General features: G+C 43.4%; 1 protein-coding gene and 1 long non-coding RNA gene across 2 annotated transcripts; one reads left to right on the forward strand and one right to left on the reverse strand.

Annotated features, from left to right (window-relative positions):
• Nucleotides 1–2,469: 2,469 nt before the first annotated feature.
• On the reverse strand, nt 2,470–6,571 carry LOC142112102 (uncharacterized). The gene is made up of 2 exons (XR_012681163.1): nt 6,343–6,571; nt 2,470–3,597 (listed from the first exon to the last, which is right to left on the reverse strand). It is a non-coding gene; the product is annotated as an uncharacterized LOC142112102 (long non-coding RNA).
• Nucleotides 6,572–12,044: 5,473 nt separating this feature from the next.
• On the forward strand, nt 12,045–13,602 carry LOC142112091 (uncharacterized). Its single transcript, XM_075193937.1, has one exon. The coding sequence runs from the start codon at nt 12,099–12,101 to the stop codon at nt 12,960–12,962; it is 864 nt and encodes a 287-aa protein (XP_075050038.1). The 5' UTR covers nt 12,045–12,098; the 3' UTR covers nt 12,963–13,602.
• Nucleotides 13,603–20,908: the final 7,306 nt, after the last annotated feature.

Below are 20,908 nucleotides of genomic sequence, written 5' to 3' on the forward strand. Positions count from 1 at the left end.
TTAGAGTCAGTATGCACTCTTCGTGAGATGAAGCCTGGAGTCTCCCTTTAAATTGAAGGCTGTGTCAGGGGAGCACTATGTGGTCTCAGGGTGGACTGAATGTCTCCTGGGGAAGGAGATGTGAAACGCTGTTCACCTTTCAGCGTGGAGCGGGAGATGGGCTGCCTGTGAAGGGGAGGGGGGGTAGCGGGGGACCGCTGTCACTCACCCTCTCCGCGGAGATCTGTGTCTAGACAGCAGGCACTTGGGAGCTGGCGCTGCACTCTCTTCCCTGTGCTGGCCGCCAGGAGCAGGAACAGAGGCTGGTCTCGTGGGGGAGATATTGCAGCGGGAGGCGGCTTCAGGGAGAACAGACACTGCTGCGCTTTCGCTCATCCCTTTCTTCTCTCCCTCTCCTCTGAATAGCACAGCTGGTCCGGGGCAACGCAGGTATTGAATACTCACTGCGGGCAGAGCTGGAGAAGGTCTTGGGCGCCGCTCACTCCAGGCCACGCTTCCTTCGCGCCCAAACTACAGAGCGATAGTCTGGGGGAGGATTTGAAGCCCCAGGGGCAATCAGCTCAGAACGGGGTCAAGATGGGGAGGCAGTAACTTCTCCTCTAGCCGCTGGTGGTGAGTACAGCCAGAAACAGACTGCCAAAATAGCGAATAAAGGGCTAAATATTTCTCAGGAGACGGAGCCTCTATAAACCATGACCGGCCATCTTAGCTGCCAAGCCACGCCCCCCCACATTTTGTTTTTTTATGTTTCACTAGAGATGAGCGGTACGGAGATAGAATTAGATAGACAGGAATTTTAGGGTACAGAGTCGAATTGAGACATGACTCGGTGTCTTGCTCCAAATTCCGATCTGAAAATAAGGCAAAATGTCATTTCATGTAAAATGTCAGATCTCGTGAGTATTGGATCCATATCTTCAATGTATAGCCGTCCTTCCTGTTCTCAGCTGCCATTTAGAAGTGATAGCAGGTGGGTATATTATTAAACTATTTAAGAGTTAACAAAAACTATTCTTTCTTGCTTTTAAAATCAAAGATGTTTAAATCTGATGACAGTAGTGCCAGGGTTAGTATCAGCGACATCTGAAATATTTAGTGGGGAAAAATAGGGAACTGTTTGATTGTGAGCAGCACCCCCCCTCCCCCCACAAACAAAATGTATATATATATATATATATATGTTGCTTTTACAATCTAAATGTTTGTCTGTGAAGGTAATTGTGTGTGAGGGGCAGCATCACATCTCTCCTAGTGAGCGGCCATATGGCAGGGTGCGGTGAATGACCTGACACTGTGTATTATGCTGGAGGGATGATGATGATGCTGCTGCAGTTGAAGGCGATACACCAACCCAGTGGGCTGTCACGGTTATATAGTCTTTTGTTTGACCAGTACCGCTTGTCACATATCTGTAGCTAAGTGGACAGTCGGTACAATGACATTTTCTAGGGACTGAATGACTTTTTGTTTAACCTCACAATACAGCAATTACTGTTAAGAAGAAATGGGATTGTGATGGAATTTGGTAACGTGGACACATGATCTCAACTAATCGGTAATAACCTGATGCATTGATGGGGAAATTGTACCCACATCCAGTGATAACATAGCTGTCATGGCTTTAGTGATCCGCTGTGCAGCAGGATGCTGGCTGTCATACTTGGTTCCTCTTGCGTCTCAGACAATTGTTGATAATACAATAAAAAGATTGGTATATCTGCACAGGCCAACTGAAAGCACCCTCTGTACACACACACACACACACAATGTGCTAAAATAAAAAACTGTAAAAATAACCAATGGTGACAGAGCTGGCGCTAACAGTTTTAAAGAGTCAACTGTGAAATAATTATATATATATATATATATATATTATTTCCATCTTGATGTATGTCTTCCACAAATTCCAGAAGTTTGCAGTGATCAAAGTAACTTTCAGATTTCTGGCATTCACCACGATTATGGTCACATAAAAAAAAGTGAAAAGAAAAAATCATATCATAGCGTAACATATAATATGTGGTTACACCGAAAACCACTAAATATCCCAAGGATCCAGTGGGGGTTGATAATTACGACAAAAACACCACATGATGGGTGTTCTCAATCCCCTATCGGATATACACTTACAAGATTTCAATCTTGAATCAATATAAGCCAATATTTGTATTATACATTGCTTTTATGCTTCTTTGGTGAAATAAAACTTTGGCTACGTGAGATAATGCACTATCAGTTCTCACTTGTCTTTTGAGCACCTATCATAAGGAGACCCAGTAAGAGGACAAGATTCCAGGAGGATATCCATGTATACATATTGGCTTATATTGATCCAAGATTGAAATCTTGTAAGTCTACTACTGTCTTATATCACTGAGGTAGTATCAGTACAAAGTAACATGATAGTATAATGTGGGCAGCGTGTCTTGAATTTGGTTCCAAGTCACCCTAACAAAATAATAACATTAGTTTAGCCATTTATTTTTTATTTTGATAAAATGTACATACGAGGACAAACTTTTAAGAGCTAATTTCTCTTGTGGTTACTCGTTAACAATTCATATGAATGTGTACACATCTAACAACAAGATCATCCTAGGGGGGAATTCAATCGGCTTCTGCACTATCACTGTTGATAACAGTAATTTGAACCCGGACGTCTGCTCGCTGCTCCCTGAGCAAAACAAACAGCGTTAAAACTTACCGCACTAGCGGTAATAATGTGCAGTATTACCGTAGTAACAGTAATAGTGCACAGGCCGTGTTACTTTCAAACATCTCCACCTTTTCTAACCCACAGTTTAGTAAATATACCCCAATGAGTGTGGTGGTCCCGCCAGCCCCTGGATCACTCACCCCCTCCTGGGTCCTCCACTGCTGGGGGAGAACCTTGGTTGGCATAGAAATTACAGGTAAAATACAGACTTGATATACTAAAGATTGAGATGTTTTGGAGAAAGTATAGCAGGCAAAATAATAAAGATGCTGTAATATTAATGGTGAAAGAAATAACTTCTTTATAACAACCCTTCACTCTCAAATATACAAAAAAAAAAATCTGCTTTCAGTATGTTGTTTACATCACATTATGTATTGGTTACAAAATATTCAAATATATATTACAAAGCTCAGCTGTCTGTAGTATGTAACAGCGCACACAAATGTCTGATATCGTCCATTTACAATATCAGGTTATATATTCCACTTGCTGGTCCTCATCATAACAAGTGACAACACAACTATCACTCTTCACGTTAAATTCATCAGGTGGGATAATAACATGAAGCTCAGGAGTAGAAATAAAATAATTAAACTGTTTTTATTATGTTTCTTGTGTACTCCTTCGTTAATATCGCTTGATGAACGGATACTTTAAAGAAGAAAACACATAACAGTCCGCTCCAGAACGTGTCTTATTACCCTCTGGAGCGCAGCTCTGGGAGAAGTAAGTCACAAGCACTATGTGAACTGTCCGGTAAACAGATGAGCTTTCAGCAGGGTCCTGCAGTTAGAGACCATACATGACAGACAGACATTCTGTGAAGATTTCCAGGGGTAGCATTCAAGAAGGGTCGTAGTCCTGAGAGCAGAGGTAACCTAGGAAAAATAAATAAAGCGTCAACGTGAGCAGAGGGTGGGTACGTACAGATTGTGATAATAGATATAACAGGTGGAAATGGATTGGCCAGCTCTAAATACTTTTGCAATGAAAAGATAATTAAAATGGAAGACAAGATGATTTCAGTACCAGAACAGTAATTAATGATGGAGAGTAGGGAGGTTATTCCTGCAGCGACTATTTGAATGGACTGTAGAGAACCAAGATATCATTACAGCAAGATGGAGGTTGCAGCAGTCTGGACGGTATGCAACAAAAATTGATTTGTAGTACAAGAAAAAATGCATTTGTAGCTGTACAAAAGGACGCACCGTCCACACATCCAGTGCCCAGTGGGGGCTTATATATACCCAGTAACCCCCACCTGACCCAGGCCCCTTAAGGAAACATGAAGCTGCTCCAACACTAAGAAGTAGCCATTCCAGTGGCCAAAAGCAACTTGCTAAACCTATCTTCCAGCACTGTGCACTACAGAACACTGTGAAGCAGTGACGGCCATTCCTGTAATCACTACCTGGGAACCTCTGTAGCGTCTATACCTAGGTCCCGCAGAGGAACCCAGCATTGTGGGGGGGGGGGGGGGCACTTAATCTAAACTGAAGGCCTAACAGGAGAGAAGAATATAGAGCAGGAGGAGTGTCGGTGAACTTCTAGGATGTCTTAAATGGCCCTTTCACCTGTTCCCTACAACATACTACAGTGGTTCCTGGTATCCCCAATTAATGCCTGAGATACACCAAAACTTAAAGTTATGGATAAGTGAGAAGGCTGAAGTATGCCACCTAAAAACAGTGCATAGAAATCTGGATGTATTGTTATTTTTGTAAGATAATTAAGGTGTCTTATGTACAGTTTGTGACAAAAGCAATTATATTAATGGCCTGTAATGATAATATCATCTAACTAAACTCTGACTAGATACAGTTAAAAAAAGAAAACCCCAACATCTATGGCAACAATGATCTCTGTATTATTATCTCATTCACTGCTAAGGATCTACTCCTCTTTCAAATAAAAGGCGCCTCTTTCATTTTGAAGTAAGAGAGGTGTCAGGATTGAGGCAGCGGGGCCTGTGAGGTAAAAGCTGGTGGGCAGCAGTGAGACACGATTGTGGGCAGGAGGCCTGTCAGGGAAAAGATCATGTAATACGTGTCATGGGGAATATCAGAGAAAAGTTAGCAAGTGTTGTCAGGTTATTGTTGTTTGAGGAGGGGCCGTGTGGGGAAGAGACTTCTCCTTCACATGCCTCATGCTTTAGTCACACATGTCCCCTCTCTGCCCAGCACCTTTAGTCACACGTCCCCTCTCTGCCCAGCACCTTTAGTCACACATGTCCCCTCTCTGCCCAGCACCTTTAGTCACACATGTCCCCTCTCTGCCCAGCACCTTTAGTCACACATGTCCCCTATCTGCCCAGCACCTTTAGTCACACATGTCCCCTCTCTGCCCAGCACCTTTAGTCACACATGTCCCCCCTCTGCCCAGCACCTTTTGTCACACATGTCCCCTCTCTGCCCAGCACCTCTAGTCACACATGTCCCCTCTCTGCCCAGCACCTTTAGTCACACATGTCCCCTCTCTGCCCAGCACCTCTAGTCACACATGTCCCCTCTCTGCCCAGCACCTCTAGTCACACATGTCCCCTCTCTGCCCAGCACCTTTAGTCACACATGTCCCCCTCTCTGCCCAGCACCTTTAGTCACACATGTCCCCCTCTCTGCCCAGCACCTTTAGTCACACATGTCCCCTCTCTGCCCAGCACCTTTAGTCACACATGTCCCCTCTCTGCCCAGCACCTTTAGTCACACATGTCCCCTCTGCCCAGCACCTTTAGTCACACATGTCCCCTCTCTGCCCAGCACCTTTAGTCACACATGTCCCCTCTGCCCAGGACCTCTAGTCACACATGTCCCCTCTCTGCCCAGGACCTCTAGTCACACATGTCCCCTCTCTGCCCAGCACCTTTAGTCACACATGTCCCCTCTCTGCCCAGCACCTTTAGTCACACATGTCCCCTCTCTGCCCAGCACCTTTAGTCACACATGTCCCCTCTCTGCCCAGCACCTTTAGTCACACATGTCCACTCTCTGCCCAGCACCTTTAGTCACACATGTCCCCTCTCTGCCCTCATGCTTTAGTCACACATGTCCCCTCTCTGCCCAGCACCTTTAGTCACACATGTCCCCTCTCTGCCCAGCACCTTTAGTCACACATGTCCCCTCTCTGCCCAGCACCTTTAGTCACACATGTCCCCTCTCTGCCCAGCACCTCTAGTCACACATGCCCCCTCTCTGCCCAGCACCTTTAGTCACACATGTCCCCTCTCTGCCCAGCACCTTTAGTCACACATGTCCCCTGTCTGCCCAGCACCTTTAGTCACACGTCCCCTCTGCCCAGCACCTTTAGTCACACATGTCCCCTCTCTGCCCAGCACCTTTAGTCACACATGTCCCCTCTCTGCCCAGCACCTTTAGTCACACATGTCCCCTCTCTGCCCAGCACCTTTAGTCACACATGTCCCCCCTCTGCCCAGCACCTTTAGTCACACATGTCCCCTCTCTGCCCAGCACCTTTAGTCACACATGCCCCCTCTCTGCCCAGCACCTTTAGTCACACATGTCCCCTCTCTGCCCAGCACCTTTAGTCACACATGTCCCCTCTCTGCCCAGCACCTTTAGTCACACATGTCCCCTCCCCATCACATTACTCCTTCTCCTTCTTACCTTTCCTCCACTACACAGGAACAGGAAGTTATCCAGCAGCAGCTCCTGCACTGTGTACCATGTGACTACAGCAGTCACATGACCTCGTGATGTCACATAATTATCTGAAAGGGATTTAGCCTCTAACACCTAGTAATGAACATAACATACAGCTGACTACTAGCAGCATTGTTATCACTAGAGTGAATTACATATTACTGCATTGTCCTTAATTTAGAACAGCGGCGGCCATTTTCCCTTAGTCTCCCAGACATAATACAGCTGATACAGTTATGTACCAGTGACGTTCCAGAGGGGGCGTGGTCCCATACTCTTGCAGGAGCCATTTTACAACCTGGAGAGCAGCTTTAACTCATTCATATATAACAACAACATCCAGGAATGTGTACAAGGCTGAGGTAATATCTTCTAACAATATATTATTATTATGCTGAGAGCAGAGATATGAAGGATTATTATACAGAGGAGTCTGTATAGGGAGACATTACAGCTCATATAAAATGCTGTTTATAATGGGAGATTATTATTATATAGAGGAGAGGGATATTATAATTTCTATATATGCAGAGGGATGTGACAGCTCCCAGCACACACACTGTTTATAATGGGTGATTATTATTATTATTATTATTATTATTATTATTATTATTATTATTATTATTATTATAATATAAAGGATAATAATCTATATAGTGATATATAAAGAGTAATAAGACAGTTCCCAGCACACGCACTGTTTATAATGGATGATTATTATAGAAAGGATAATAATCTATATAGTGATATATAACAAGGAATAAAACAGGTCCCAGCACACACACTGTGAGCTGTAAAGAAGTAAAAAATTAGTAGGTACAAAGCGTCCCATCCATTGTCCCAATCCCGTTTTCAATGTATCATAGTAGAGCGGGTGGGTCCCAATCCTGTTAAGAAAATGGTCTGGTCACTACACTTGCATAATGTGAGTCTGTAAAAAGTCTAGGTTGCACGGTCTAATCACGTTGTGCAGGTTCCCTGTTTGTTGGAAAGTCAAGGGTTTCTTAGATTGATTAAGGAACTGCCCCACCGTTCTAACCCCCGCGTCATTCTAGATAGTGAATAGCTAGGCAGCCTCTCCATTCTAAAAACTAGGGTTCCCAAATAGAGGAAGATGGATAGATAAGTAAGGTTTTAGTTTCAATGTATGTATGATGTGCCACAATTTTCTAGTGGACATAAAACGGTGGTTGTCAAGAACTGTCGCTGATACCTTGTGGTCATGTAGATGTAGGAAAGCAGTCAATTTTAGGCCAGGGAGGAAATTTTGTTCTGGTGAGGTATCCGCATAGGTGTCAGACCCTTGTATCAAATCCCTCCGGTACTGAAGTTGAGCAGCCTGATTATAGATTTCTATATTGGCCAAATGAAATCCAGCATTAGTCCTGGGTTGTTAAAGTTTCAATAGCCCAATTCTTGATTTTTTTTCCCCCCCAAATGAAGTTTTGAAATACTCTACAAGTCTAGGGGAGGATTTCATCTTACGTAAATTTGCTCTACCCATTAAGTAAAGACAAAGTTGAACCCAGCCCTCAACCTCGTTACTAGGTTCCCAACAACTTTCGAGATATGATGTTGATAGAAGAGACCAAGGTTCTTAGAAAGTTCTATACCTAGATATGGGATAGCATTGTGCACCCATTTAATTGCTATGTTTCTAGCCAAGTAGCGTCAGGTAAAGCAAGGATCAGGTATAATGCCAGGGATTTATCAAACGGACAGCTTGATAAATACAACACGGATGCCCCGAAATACAGTATGTAGGTCTCAAGCATAGGATCAAGTACTAGGTTGAAGAGTAAGGGTGACATGGGGCAGCCCTAACGTGTACCCCTCGTCATGGGTGCCGCCTCTCCAATCAGGCCATTGATTAGTAGAGAGGTGGTTGGGCAAGAATAGAAAAAGCTTATGGGCCTGAGTCATTAAGGCAGCATACAGAGCTCATCGTGCAGTTGTTCTCAACGTTACGTAAATGATCTCTGCGTAGTCCTGGAGTCGGCAAGGAGCGGATCTCAGGATACGTGTGGTGATGACTATGGGCGTAGGTTCACTCTGCTGTACTAGACCAGACACTGCAGGATGCGTACAATACATATGTGGAATATGAAATCTCAAAAGGACCGTAGACCGTCGTAACTGTCATTTGCGTTGGCATACGCAGCGGACTTGCTTTCGTTGACGACCGAGTGTCCTCGTTCTGGGCATGCGCAGAAGGGAAATGCGTATGATACACACAAATAACAGAGATACGTTCCTTAATGACTCAGGCCCTATCAGAGCAGTGAAATCCTCTCTGAATGCCCCACGTTTGTGTACCTCATACATATAGGGCCAGGATACTGCATCAAATGCCTTATTGGCGTCAAGGCTAAGTAGTATATTCTTGGAAGGATATTGTAAGGACGAGGAGGCCACCGCCGCGATGGCTTATACATATTTCAATCACTGAGTGATGGGAAAATAGACTGTAAACGAGTGGCCATGATTTTAGCCAGCAGCTTAATATCCAAATTAAGTAGTGTGATAGGGCCATAGGAGGCCATGGATTGTGGGTCTTTTCCTCAGTTTCAATATTAGCGTAGTGAATGCTTTATCAAAATTAGGAATGGATTTTGATTTTTAAATTAATGCAACCCCAATGGGACTGTGCTAGGTTATGTTTTACTCACTGGAGTTGTACGATTTACTACACTGTTCAAACTGCTGAAAAACCAACTCTGATTAAAATGAGTTACAGGTTTTGCTGTATTTTTAGTTGTAAGTTTTACGATTATAGAATGTTTCCACTTTCCTGGACTTTTTAAATGTGCAAAATGGACAAGAAGGGCTAGTTTTACAAATCCAACCCCTGTCCTACCTGTAAGTGTTTCCTATATGGACTGTCTAGTAGAATGTATCTAGCACTTACTTCTCCTATTATCTTCCATAGATTGGCCATTCTGAGTCCTCTGTCTACTACAAGAACCCACTTTAAACTTGTCTTTAAAGGTGAACCCACTGAAGGTTTAGGTGATAGGTGAGCCCACTGAGCTGCAGTAGATGTAAATGCTATATACACTCTACTTTCCTGTATATATGAAACAGTTACATATAGGATATTGGTTGTATTTGTAAAATATACTATTATTGTATTGTAGTTAAGTCCTAAAAATTCCAAATACATGGAGCTTCGTTTATCTTTTTATCCAATTCAATTCACAGGATTACACAGTAGTAATAAAGAGATTTGGTGGGCCACCCTCAAATGTGTCAGGAGTATTGAGCAGGACCCAGAGTCCCATCACGGTTCCTCCACCTCACTCACTGATATATGAGGGAAACAATGACTAGAAGATCCTGGAACTGATCAACAAGATCATTCCGCTGGTGACTGGAGAGGTGACTGCTGGGAATGTGACATAATACAGTAACACCAGGGGATGTGTCTGCTATTGGGATGTATTTTCCTCGTTATATGATCATGCTGCTCTAGCCGGATGGCTTGACCGGTTTGCCCATTCCTCTACACTCACTGACAGTTCTGGAGAAACTCCATTATGTGTGCCCTCCCAAACTACCACTGTTCCTAATGCACCAACCTCACCTACTTACCCTGAGGTCACATTGCAGCAGCTTCTACAGTCTATTGGCAGATCTGAAAATGGGCGTCGGAGAACATTGGGGCGGTGCTGGCCGACCTTTCCCTTTTCAGACATGATATGCAACAAATCCAATAGTGAGTGGCTGAAGCGGAGACTCTAGAAGATGCTACAGCACCTATGAAGGGTCAAATTGATAATTTGGAAGCTCAGATGTTGGCATGTAAGCAGACGCTTTCTTATAGTGAGGGGAGTCTCTGATGCAATAATACTCGTTTTGTGGGGCTACCTGAATAAGTGGAGGGGCCTGGTACTGAATGTTTCTTGGAGAAATGGTTAATTCAAGCTTTTGGGAAGGATTCCTTTACGGCTCAGTTCGCAGTGGAGCAAGCTCATCGCATCCCTTCTTAGGCGGCTCCACCCGGGGCACCTCCCAGTGCCTTCATAGCCAAAATCTTACATTAGAAAGACTGATACAACCCTGCGACCATTCCCCTCTTATATTGTCTGTAGACTTTGCCATTACCAGGGGGTCAATCTTTCTGGAACCTGAACCCTTTTAGTTACCTTTAATGGGCAAGGGACCTGATCTGGTTGCCTTGTGGGAAGAGTTCTTTGTGGATAATGCAGAAACAGTCCAGCCCCCTCTTGCCTTTGGCAACTGCCTAAGAACTGTACCCCTAAATCTCCGTACTCTCACCGGTACTGAGGGTTGCAGTTACCCCTGGCAATCGCCTAAGAACTATTTCCCTAAAATCTCTAGACTCTCACCGGTACTGTGGGTTGTAGTTACCCTTGGCTACTGCCTACGTTCAGTTTCATCATCTTTACCTATCACTGTAAGTTCCGTTCCTTTCCGGACAAGTACCGGTACAGAAATCGTTGTGGATCAGGGGACTTCTCTATCAACTGTTCCTTATTTATTCCAGTGGCAATGAGTGATATATCAGTCTTGACACCATCCACTCGGTGTCTCACTGGACTCGCTCCTGCACTTCCTACTCTAGGCCTCTGTAACTCTATTCCTGGGTTCTCCCCAGCCAGTGGACATCTCACAACCCTCTGTCTGCAGCCAAGTCTGTCCCAACAGTGAACACCGGACTTTCGGAGCAGACTCCGGGTTTTGCTGTACTGGCTGGAGGGGTTCCTAACAGTTAGCACTTCTGCCTCACAGCACTGGGGTCATGAGTTTGATTCCCAACCATGACCTTATCTGTGTGGAGTTTGTATGTTCTCCCCGTGTTTGCGTGGGTTTCCGCCGGGTGCTCTGGTTTCCTCCCACACTCCATAAACATACTGGTAGGTTAATTGGCTGCTATTAAATTGCCCTTAGTCTCTCTTGGTCTGTGTGTGTGTGTTAGGGAATTTTAGATTGTAAGCTCCAATGGGGCAGGGACTGATGTGAGTGAGTTCTCTGTGCAGCGCTGTGGAATTAGTGGCGTTATATAAAGAAATAGATGATGATGATGATCAGGGGTGCCCATGAGTCCATGGGGACCCATGCCATCTGATATATACTGTATTATTGTCAGTCTTGATATTATTCTGTATGTTTTTGTATACCTGCATAAGTATTGGAAATTTACTAATCTTTGATGTAATGTGTCACACCCGGTGATTTATATCTATCACGTTTATTCAGAAATAATTATTTTCTTTATGTTCTGTTTTGAAATACCAATAAAAAAACTTGACTAAAAAATTATCATTCTTTTGTGGGCTATTTAGGATGACGTCCTGACTGATATTAAAATAAAAATTATAGAGGGAGAGGAAGAGACGTATGTGAGGGGTGATCAGCAGTGTAAGGAGGAGGATATCCCTACAGATATTGGCACCGGTGAGTAATAAAATGTATTACAGTAAAGAGTCATATATTTTGTTTATTGAGTCATTACAGGAATTACAATTATGACTGCATCTATACAATGTGCTTGATAATGCGCTTTTATAATTGTAATGAAGTGTTCGTCAATTGCAAATTGAAATTAAACAACTGAACAACTCGCTCATAGTTTGAAAATTTTGGGTATTGTAATCTGCAGCTCAATGTCCTTCCTTACATTTATTTTACTTTCAGCAGATGGATGTAAAGGCAAGAATATCTTGGGGGAGCAACTGATTTTATCTACAGATTTTGAAATGGAAGATTACAACATCACTCAAGATTCTACAGGAGAAAACCCAATTACCCTAAATATACATCCAATACTTTACAGTGCAGATAAATCATCTGAACTCTCTAATCATGAGGAATGTAATTCTGATAACATAGATATTGTTACACATAGTACAGCTCATACAAATGATACATTATTTCCATGTTCTGAGGGTGGGAAAAGCTGTACAGTTAAATTATCTCTTCATAAACATCAGAAAAGTCACATAGCTGAGAACCCTTTTACATGTTCTGAGTGTGGGAAATGTTTTGCATATAAATCAAAGCTTGTCGAACATCAGAGAACTCACACAGGTGAGAAACCATTCCAATGTTCTGAGTGTGGGAAATGTTTTGTATATAAATCAAATCTTGTTGAACATCGGAGATCTCACACAGATGAGACACAATTTCCATGTTCTGAGTGTGAGAAATGTTTTGTACAGAAATCAAAACTTATTAGACATCAGAGAACTCACACAGGTGAGAAGCCATTTCCATGTTCTGAGTGTGGGAAATGTTTTTCACAGAAATCAAAACTTGTCAAACATCAGAGAATTCACACAGGTGAGAGACCATTTCCATGTTCTGAATGTGGGAAATGTTTTGCACAGAAATCAAAACACATTGAACATCAGAGAATTCACACAGGGGAAAAACCGTTTCCGTGTTCTGAGTGTGGGAAGGGTTTTGCACAGAAGTCAAACCTTGTCAAACATCACAGAACTCACACAGGTGAGAAACCATTTCCATGTTCTGAGTGTGGAAAATGTTTTCCATGGAACTTAAAACTTATCAAACATCAGAGAACCCATGCAGGTGAGAAAACATTCCCATGTTCTGAGTAATGAAAATGGTTAACAAACAAATCAGGTCTTGAATATCACATAGGACAAAAGCAATTGGACATGAAACAAGGAGCTGCAGTACTCTTAATATTGTAAAAACAGTTGATTTTATTAATGTAAATTCAACTAAGCATAATATATTTACATAGTCTATACACAAAATGTGATCACTCATGTGTGGAACTATTTTATCTACCAGATATCGTCCACACTGTACACAGTTAAAACAAGATTAACTTGATATATTGGGTACTGAGTAATATATAATTCTGGCAATGGGTTGGAGATATAATGTGGGATCTGAGACACTGTTACAGTATGTTTGTTCATACTCTAATTGAAGGTGTGAGTTCATATAATAATCCTGTAATCTGTAATACTTTGCCATTGGGGATTGATTATGAAGCTTGAAAAATGTGTCCCACGGCCTAAATGCAATATTGTGATGTCATTTTTGTATAAAAGCTCTCATTTATATGGTATGCCCATGGCTAAGTGGGTCAAGATGTGTCTACAGGGGTGCAAAACTTTGCTCCATCTTATGGGGATCTGAAATATAAAAGTTCAGTAGTATTGACTCTTTTCATTTCACCTTTGCAATAAGACTTGTTCAGAGTGATCCGGTTATAGTAAGTCAGACTAGTGCAGGGATTGTTCTACAAGCCTGGTCAGTGATGGGCTCCATTTATCACAGTGTCTCCCAGCCTCTGGCACTGCACAAGTGAAAATTTTTAATGAGTGATGTGCCAGGGTTAATAATGGTACAGTGAGCCCCGCAGCCACATAACACTACCCAACCCCCTGTATCATGCAGATTCACTTCCTCTATACAGAAAATAACTAAGCAGAAGATAATCAGCCATCTTGTGCCTGTCTAGTGAAGCCACTGACAGTACACATACCAGAGATAGCTTCTTACATTCTATAAATTCTAATTTCTCTTCCCTGCCATTGGGGGACACCGAGACATTGGGTATAGTAGTGGGCTCAGGAGTTCTTGTCACTTTAACTGTTAAATCTTTGGACTCCTCCCCTGCTATGCCCCTCCTCTCCAGAGAGATCCTTAGTTTTTTTAAGTGACTTAAAGTTCGGTCACTGGAGTATAGGCTCCTGCCTATACTTTGTCTAGCAGTAGGATTACATGTTTTTATTTTTTATTCTATTCAGGTGCAGCGCGGGATCCCAGGCAAGACCCAGCAGAGTGAGTAGGACTCAGCTCTGCTCACTCTGGATCCCAGCGCAGGTAAATCAAGCCTAGCGCTCATTTCTACCAGCACCTCTGCCGGCATTTATTCTAAGGGGCCATTAGTTAGGTTTATTGGTCTAAGTGGAAGGTGAAATATATTCAGAAGGGACACAGAACGGTGTTTTAGTGCAACTTGTATGTGTCTAGCAGCGGCAGGGGAGTGAAGCTGTATCAACCTCCCCCCCCCCCGCCGCGATCCTCTTGTCGCAGGTCCCCGCTTTCCCTAGACAGAACGAGCATATTGGGGGACAGAAGCAGCGCTCACACTCGGGAGAGGTGAGTCGGCTGCAGTAAGGAGCGCGCTGAGCTGGGCATAAAATCTGAATAGCGCGCCATTAGACTCTCCTAGGCGGCCATTGGAGGATGGGGCCAGCGAGTTATGTTTTACAGAGGCAGAGCGGGCAGAGCCAGGAAGGGGAGGAGTGTTATCGCAGCTTCCTGGATCTGGTCTTACCGCACGGTGAACGGCGGGGGTGAATAGAAGGTCACTGCTGAAAGCGTGCAGCTCTGTCTAGATTCCTCTGCTCTGCCTCTCCTCCGGTGATATCCTTATATGCCCTAATCGCTACAGGCTTGTATGATTAGAGGAGCATTTGGGGAGTGTATATATGTGGTTATATGGTCTTGTGAGTTATTTCATGTAAAAGGAATTTTCACAGACAGGGACCCATGTACTATATTGGTCTTTTGTATTATTTGGAGTGGTGCTCTTTCAGAGACTTCCTAGCACAGGACTCTTCTATTTTGTCGTCTTAAATTGTCTGTATTTCTTTTAATAATTATTTTAAGAAGCAGAACAATGGCGGAGAAGGGGACAGCTAAAGGCAAGGGTACTTCTGTGCCTGCTGCAGTATATTATGCCTGTTCAAAATGTAACACAAAACTTTCTGTTGGCCACACAGACCGAAACGCCCTTTGCGCAGCTTGTACTGCAGACGCTCAGAGGCGAAACAACCAAGCCCAGGAGGGATCCTCTGCAATGGTGGAACCGCCCTGGATGAGGTCTTTTTCTTCGGCTATGGAGAAAATGACGGCTGTGATGCTGCGGGCAATAGAGGTACGTGACAACACTACCCCACTTACACTTGCAGGCAGCCAGTCTGACGAGAATGCCACATCACAGGCAGGGTCTATCCACGGGGAAGATAGGCTAGTATCTATTTCCCAGAGGGGTAAGAGAGCCATTACTGATGCAGATCTGGAAATAGATCAGCTTTCTGATCGCTCCTCAGCCGAAGAAGGTGAGGTAGATATTGACCCAGAAGGGGAGGCTATCTATGATTCTGACTCTGGCTCCACGAGCGTGGACAGTCTTATTTGGGGAATCAGACATGCCTTAGGGTTAGCTGATCCGGAGCCCGTAGCGCCTAAGGGTATATCCTTATTTAAAAGACCTAAGGCACAGTTAGCAATTTTCCCGCATTCTCCAGAAATGTTGGAGATTATTTCTGAAGCTTGGCACAAGCCAAATAAGCAGTTTATGATGCCGGGAAAGTAAGTCTCTTCATCCTCTGCCTCCTGAGGACACAGTAAATTAGGAGACTTTGCCTAGGATGGACACACCGGTAGCCAAGAGCGGATAACCCTTAAGGATTACACTGATAAGAAGTGTGATCTGGCTCTTCGCTCAGCTTATACCGCTATGGGAAGTTTGTTTAGGCCTAATATGGCTATAGCATGGGCCAACAAGGCTGTACAGTTATGGATGGAGGCTTTGATTAAGGGCCTTAGAGATAACACTCCGCGTACAGAGCTAGTAGATCTAGCAGAACATGTACTAGAAACTTCGGAGTACGTAGGGAACGCTGCCATGGATGCAGTTTCGGTAAATGCCAAGGGCTCGGCTCTTACTGTAGCAGCTCGTCGTCTATGGTTACGGACGTGGTCGGTGGACGCAGACTCTAAGAAAGCTTTAGAGAATTTACCCTTTGGTGGACAAACTTTATTTGGGGCGGAGCTCGAAAGGGTTATTCAGGAGACCACGGGAAGTAAGAGTACTGCTCTACCCACGGTTTCAAACAGGCCCCGTCAGGGTAGATTTAGTTCCTTTCGGAGCTTTTCCCGAGGGGGTGCCTTTAATAAAGGGGATTCCTCAGCGTCTAGATCATCGACCATTAGAGGCAGAGGAGGTAGAGGTACAGCAAGGAGAGGTTCTGCTCGTCCAGCAGACAAGCCCTCTGCGTGACATAGTTCTTCAGGGGGAGCATCAGGTGGGGGCACGTCTTCTTCAATTCAGGGATCGGTGGTGGAAATCCACGACGGATCTCTGGGTTCAAGGAGTTGTGTCCCGGGGCTACGTCATAGATCTAGCCCACTCCTCTCCCCTCTTGCCCCCGCAGACGTGTAGCACTTTAGGAAGCCATACAAAAGCTCCTTTCTGCTCAAGTAATAGTTCAGGTCCCTCCTCTAGAAAGGGGGCGAGGTTTTTACTCGAACCTCTTCCTGGTGCCAAAACCAGACGCATCCTTCCGGCCCATCCTGAATCTTCGGTCTCTGAACAAACAGCTGAAGATTCAAAGATTTCGCATGGAATCCCTTCGCTCTGTGATAGCAGGGATAGAAAAAGGGGAGTTTTTGGCATCATTAGACATCAATGATGCATACCTACATGTACCGATCTGGGAAGGACACCAGAGTCTCCTTCGGTTCGCAGTAGGAAAGGCGCACTTTCAGTTCAGGGCACTCCCCTTCGGCCAGGCTACCGCTCCCAGAGTCTTTACCAAGATCATGGCAGTCATGGCCGGTCTATTGCGCCAGAAGGGCATAACAATTGTCCCTTACCTAGACGACCTTCTGTTGAAGGCACCGTCTGCGGTCCTTTTATCCCAACAGATTCAGACTGTTATGCTGTTTCTTCAGAGTCACGGTTGGGTGTTGAATTTACCCAAGTCATCGCTGGTGCCAACTCAGCAGATGCGATTCTTGGGTCTGCTTTTTGATACTCAGTCTCTGAGAGTTTATCTCCCAGCAGAAAAAGTCTTAGCTTTGCAGTCAAAGACCAGAGCCTTGCTGAGGAAGAGGAGTGTCTCTGTTCTCAGTTGCATGAAGCTCCTAGGGACGATCCGTTTGAGCCTTTACAGTCTGTTAACTTACAGTATCTTATGTGGAAGACAGTGTTTTTGTTGGCCATAGCTTCAGCACGAAGAGTGTCTGAGCTTGGGGCACTTTGCTGTGACCCTCCTTTTCTTATTTTTCACGCAGACAGGGCAGTCCTTCGGACCAAGCCGTCTTTTGTTCCTAAAGTGGTTGCTACCTTCCACCTAAATCAGGAAATTGTTGTCCCGGCTTTTAAGGCAAAGAGGGACTCTTCAGAAGGGTCTATGCAGTACTTGGATGTGGTGCGAGCTCTACAAATTTATGTAGATCGTACAGCGCAGGTTAGAAAGACCAGAGATCTTTTCGTTTCACCAATAAAAGAGACTGGCCTGCTTCAAAGCAGTCAATTGCTCGGTGGATTACGTCCACGATTCGTGAGGCTTATGTTTTAGCTTCTCTAGCCGTTCCGCAGACTTTAAGGGCAAATTCTACTAGGGCAGTGGGTGCCTCCTGGGCGGCTAGGCACGGCGCGTCGGCAGAACAGTTGTGTAGAGCAGCGACTTGGTCTTCCGTCCACACATTCACAAGATTTTATAGACTTCAGGATTTTGCATCGGCTGATGCAAGCTTTGGTCGCAGGATTATGCGTGCAGCTGGTCCAGAGCATTCCCACCCTTGGTATATCCCCAATGTCTCGCAGTGTCCCCCAATGGCAGGGAAGAGAAAATGGGATTTTTACTCACCGTAAAATCCATTTCTCTGACTCCATTGGGGGGACACTGCGCACCCTCCCTTGCTCTGTATATAGTTCTGTGTGTGGAAATTTTGATTATGGTTCTTTATTATTAAGACCTGTCTAGGTTATGTTACCTCCTTAAGTTCACTCTTTGTTAGTCAAAACTGAGGATCTCTCTGGAGAGGAGGGGCATAGCAGGGGAGGAGTCCAAAGATTTAACAGTTAAAGTGACAAGAACTCCTGAGCACACTACTATACCCATTGTCTCGCAGTGTCCCCCAATGGAGTCAGAGAAACGAATTTTACGGTGAGTAAAAATCCCATTTTTCCAGCAGTAATTCAAGCGATACCCAAGGGAGAATTAATTAGAATGGAATTGTTCTGATGATAACATCTATGCTCAAAGATCATATGAACTGAAATCTAGGCTTGTAAGAAAAGCAGAAAGATCAGTGAACAGCAAATAGCCAATATCTTCCAGAAACATTGGAATATCCTAAAGTCTGATTATGACCTGAAAGAAGTGTTAGAGGATAGGATCTCTATGACATGGTGTAGATCTAAGAATTTGGGGTTTCATTTAGTCCACAGTTTCTCACCATTTGAAAAAAGAATTTCTAATCGACCAATGGGTTTTTTCAAATATGGCGTATGCCGGGCATGCCAATTTATGATACAAACAAAGGAGTATAAAGATCGGTTCTCGAGAGTTAAATCAAAGGATTCATAAATTGTAACCCTCCGAATGTTATTTACTGCTTAACTTGTCCCTGTAACTTAAACTATGGTGGCATGACAGGCAGGTCACTCAAAAATAGAATCTTGGAGCATGTAAACAACATAAAGAGAGTCAAGAGAGACAGAGATAATTTAAAACAACTAACATATGTTGAAAGGAGCTTTATGAAGTGCCATGACTGTGATCCAAGATCACTACAGGCATTTGTCATGGAACAGATCAAGATGGGTTTGAGAGGAGGAGATCATCAGGAGCTCAAGAGGGAATCAAAGAGAATTCTCTTTATGGATTGTTTAGCTCTTATCTGATACAGGGCAACTCAGTTATGATATAATCACGATAAACATTTGACATTCTTATAATTCATATGAATACACTAATAAAAACTGTGATTCATTTATCAAAGCTGATTGCTAGATATGGAAAGCAATTGTTATACAGAAAGGTAATTACTTGCAAACTAATAGATTAGAATGTATAATAGATATTTACTAATGGCATCATTTGGCATTACATATAGGTAATTATAAAATTCACATATCATTGTGTTCTCATTTTTTACACAACTTATGCACTTTCATTTTTGGGGTTTTATTGCATTTTATTTTTGCTATCCACTCCATTGAACTCATCTGTGTCAGCAGTGTTTCACAGTCCTGATTTACAGCTCGATCTTGCTCCAGCACCTTCCCTTGTACTGTGTTGCTCTCTAGCTCCAACTCTACACAGTCCACATCTGGTATTATACCATCCTCTACTCTGCACTGCCAATCTGTCATACTGGTGAAGGTTGGTACTGCATCCTGTTGCAAACTCCATATACCTGCTAAATTTGGTCCTGGGGCATCCTGCATCCCAGTTGCCATAGAGATCTCAGCTCAACATCTCATTGCGTAGTCCTCTGTGGTGCCCACTTACCTAAATTAAGTTACCACTACTCGGGATTAAGCCCTGGGGGCAACCGAGCACCGGCAAACACATCTGGTTCTATAGGAAAGGAGGTTGCTAAAGATGAAGCTCTCATCAACGACAGGTTCTGGTAACTGGTAGGGTGACTTGTGACAAAGTAAAAATATTTATATTGTGACTCTATTGTATCGCTGGAAATAGTGTTGATGAATGTGTGTTTTATTCCTGTACATGTCCGATACATCATTTTTGTATTAGCTTCTCAAGTCTTGTTTTTGGGATAAATAAGAATGTTTAGAGAGCTATGTTTATATTTGGATCAAAACTCTCAAAATTCATATCATGTATAGTTCTGTTTAAATTCAAGCCAAAACTTCATTTCAGAAGTTAATTTTTTTTTATTATAGAAAAGTTTTATTTAGATGTATGCCTTATTTTAGTTTTTATAGTATCATAAACAAATCCGTTTAATATTGAGTTAAAGCCTCGTTTTGGAGCTCAACATAGCTTAAGTATTAGCTCTGCCATATTCCAGCCCACGTCTCGTTTTAGTGCTTGAGGTCTTTATGTTTTAGCCCTGTTTCCATCTAAGTCCAAGCCTCGGTTTGGAGCTGAATGTGTTTGCGTGTATTAGTTTTCTTTTATTTAAGTCCAAGCCTCGTTTTGGTATTTATATGCATTAAATCTGGTTCTAAATCCAAACCTCATTTTTGACTCCATCTAAAAGAATGCAGCCTCACTTTGAATTTCCTACAGGCCTCATTGCGAGTTAAGCGACGACTTCCGTACAGGATCTTTGTCTCCACGGCGGCACTTTATTGGCTGCTATACACTTTAAAAAGTCAGACAATTAGTAACATTGAGAAAGACTCAAATCTGAGGAGTCAAAACGCGTTGGTCACTGTGGTGATTCCTCGCTGACCAGGACGTTCACTTGGTTGGTGATTGGAAGGAGAATTCCGGGACTAATTTCAGCTTTACCTTCCTCCGTGTCTTCGTGTGAGCTTTGTGGTAGGGTCTTCCACCCTATATTTATGTAGATGGTACCTATTTGTGCACCAGTTTTTATCTATATGGAATGTGAGTGTATTTTTAAATATTTGGTATTGGTGTAATAAAGAATAATGCAGTAGATATTTTTAGGTCTTTTTTCACATTTCCATATTGGGAGCTATATACTGAAAGAAGACTCTGTGAAGATCAATGTAGAGAATACAACGCAATAATACAAGAAGCTTTTAAGGAAGCACATTATATAAGGGGGTTACCCCATTCACCTA

Source organism: Mixophyes fleayi (genome assembly GCF_038048845.1).
Source record: "Mixophyes fleayi isolate aMixFle1 chromosome 12 unlocalized genomic scaffold, aMixFle1.hap1 SUPER_12_unloc_2, whole genome shotgun sequence".
In the NCBI taxonomy this organism is placed as follows: domain Eukaryota; kingdom Metazoa; phylum Chordata; class Amphibia; order Anura; family Limnodynastidae; genus Mixophyes; species Mixophyes fleayi.

What these genes read in the sequence shown, in the direction of transcription:
- LOC142112091 (XM_075193937.1), top strand. Translation starts at nt 12,099, where the DNA reads ATGGAAGATTACAACATCACTCAAGATTCTACAGGAGAAAACCCAATT.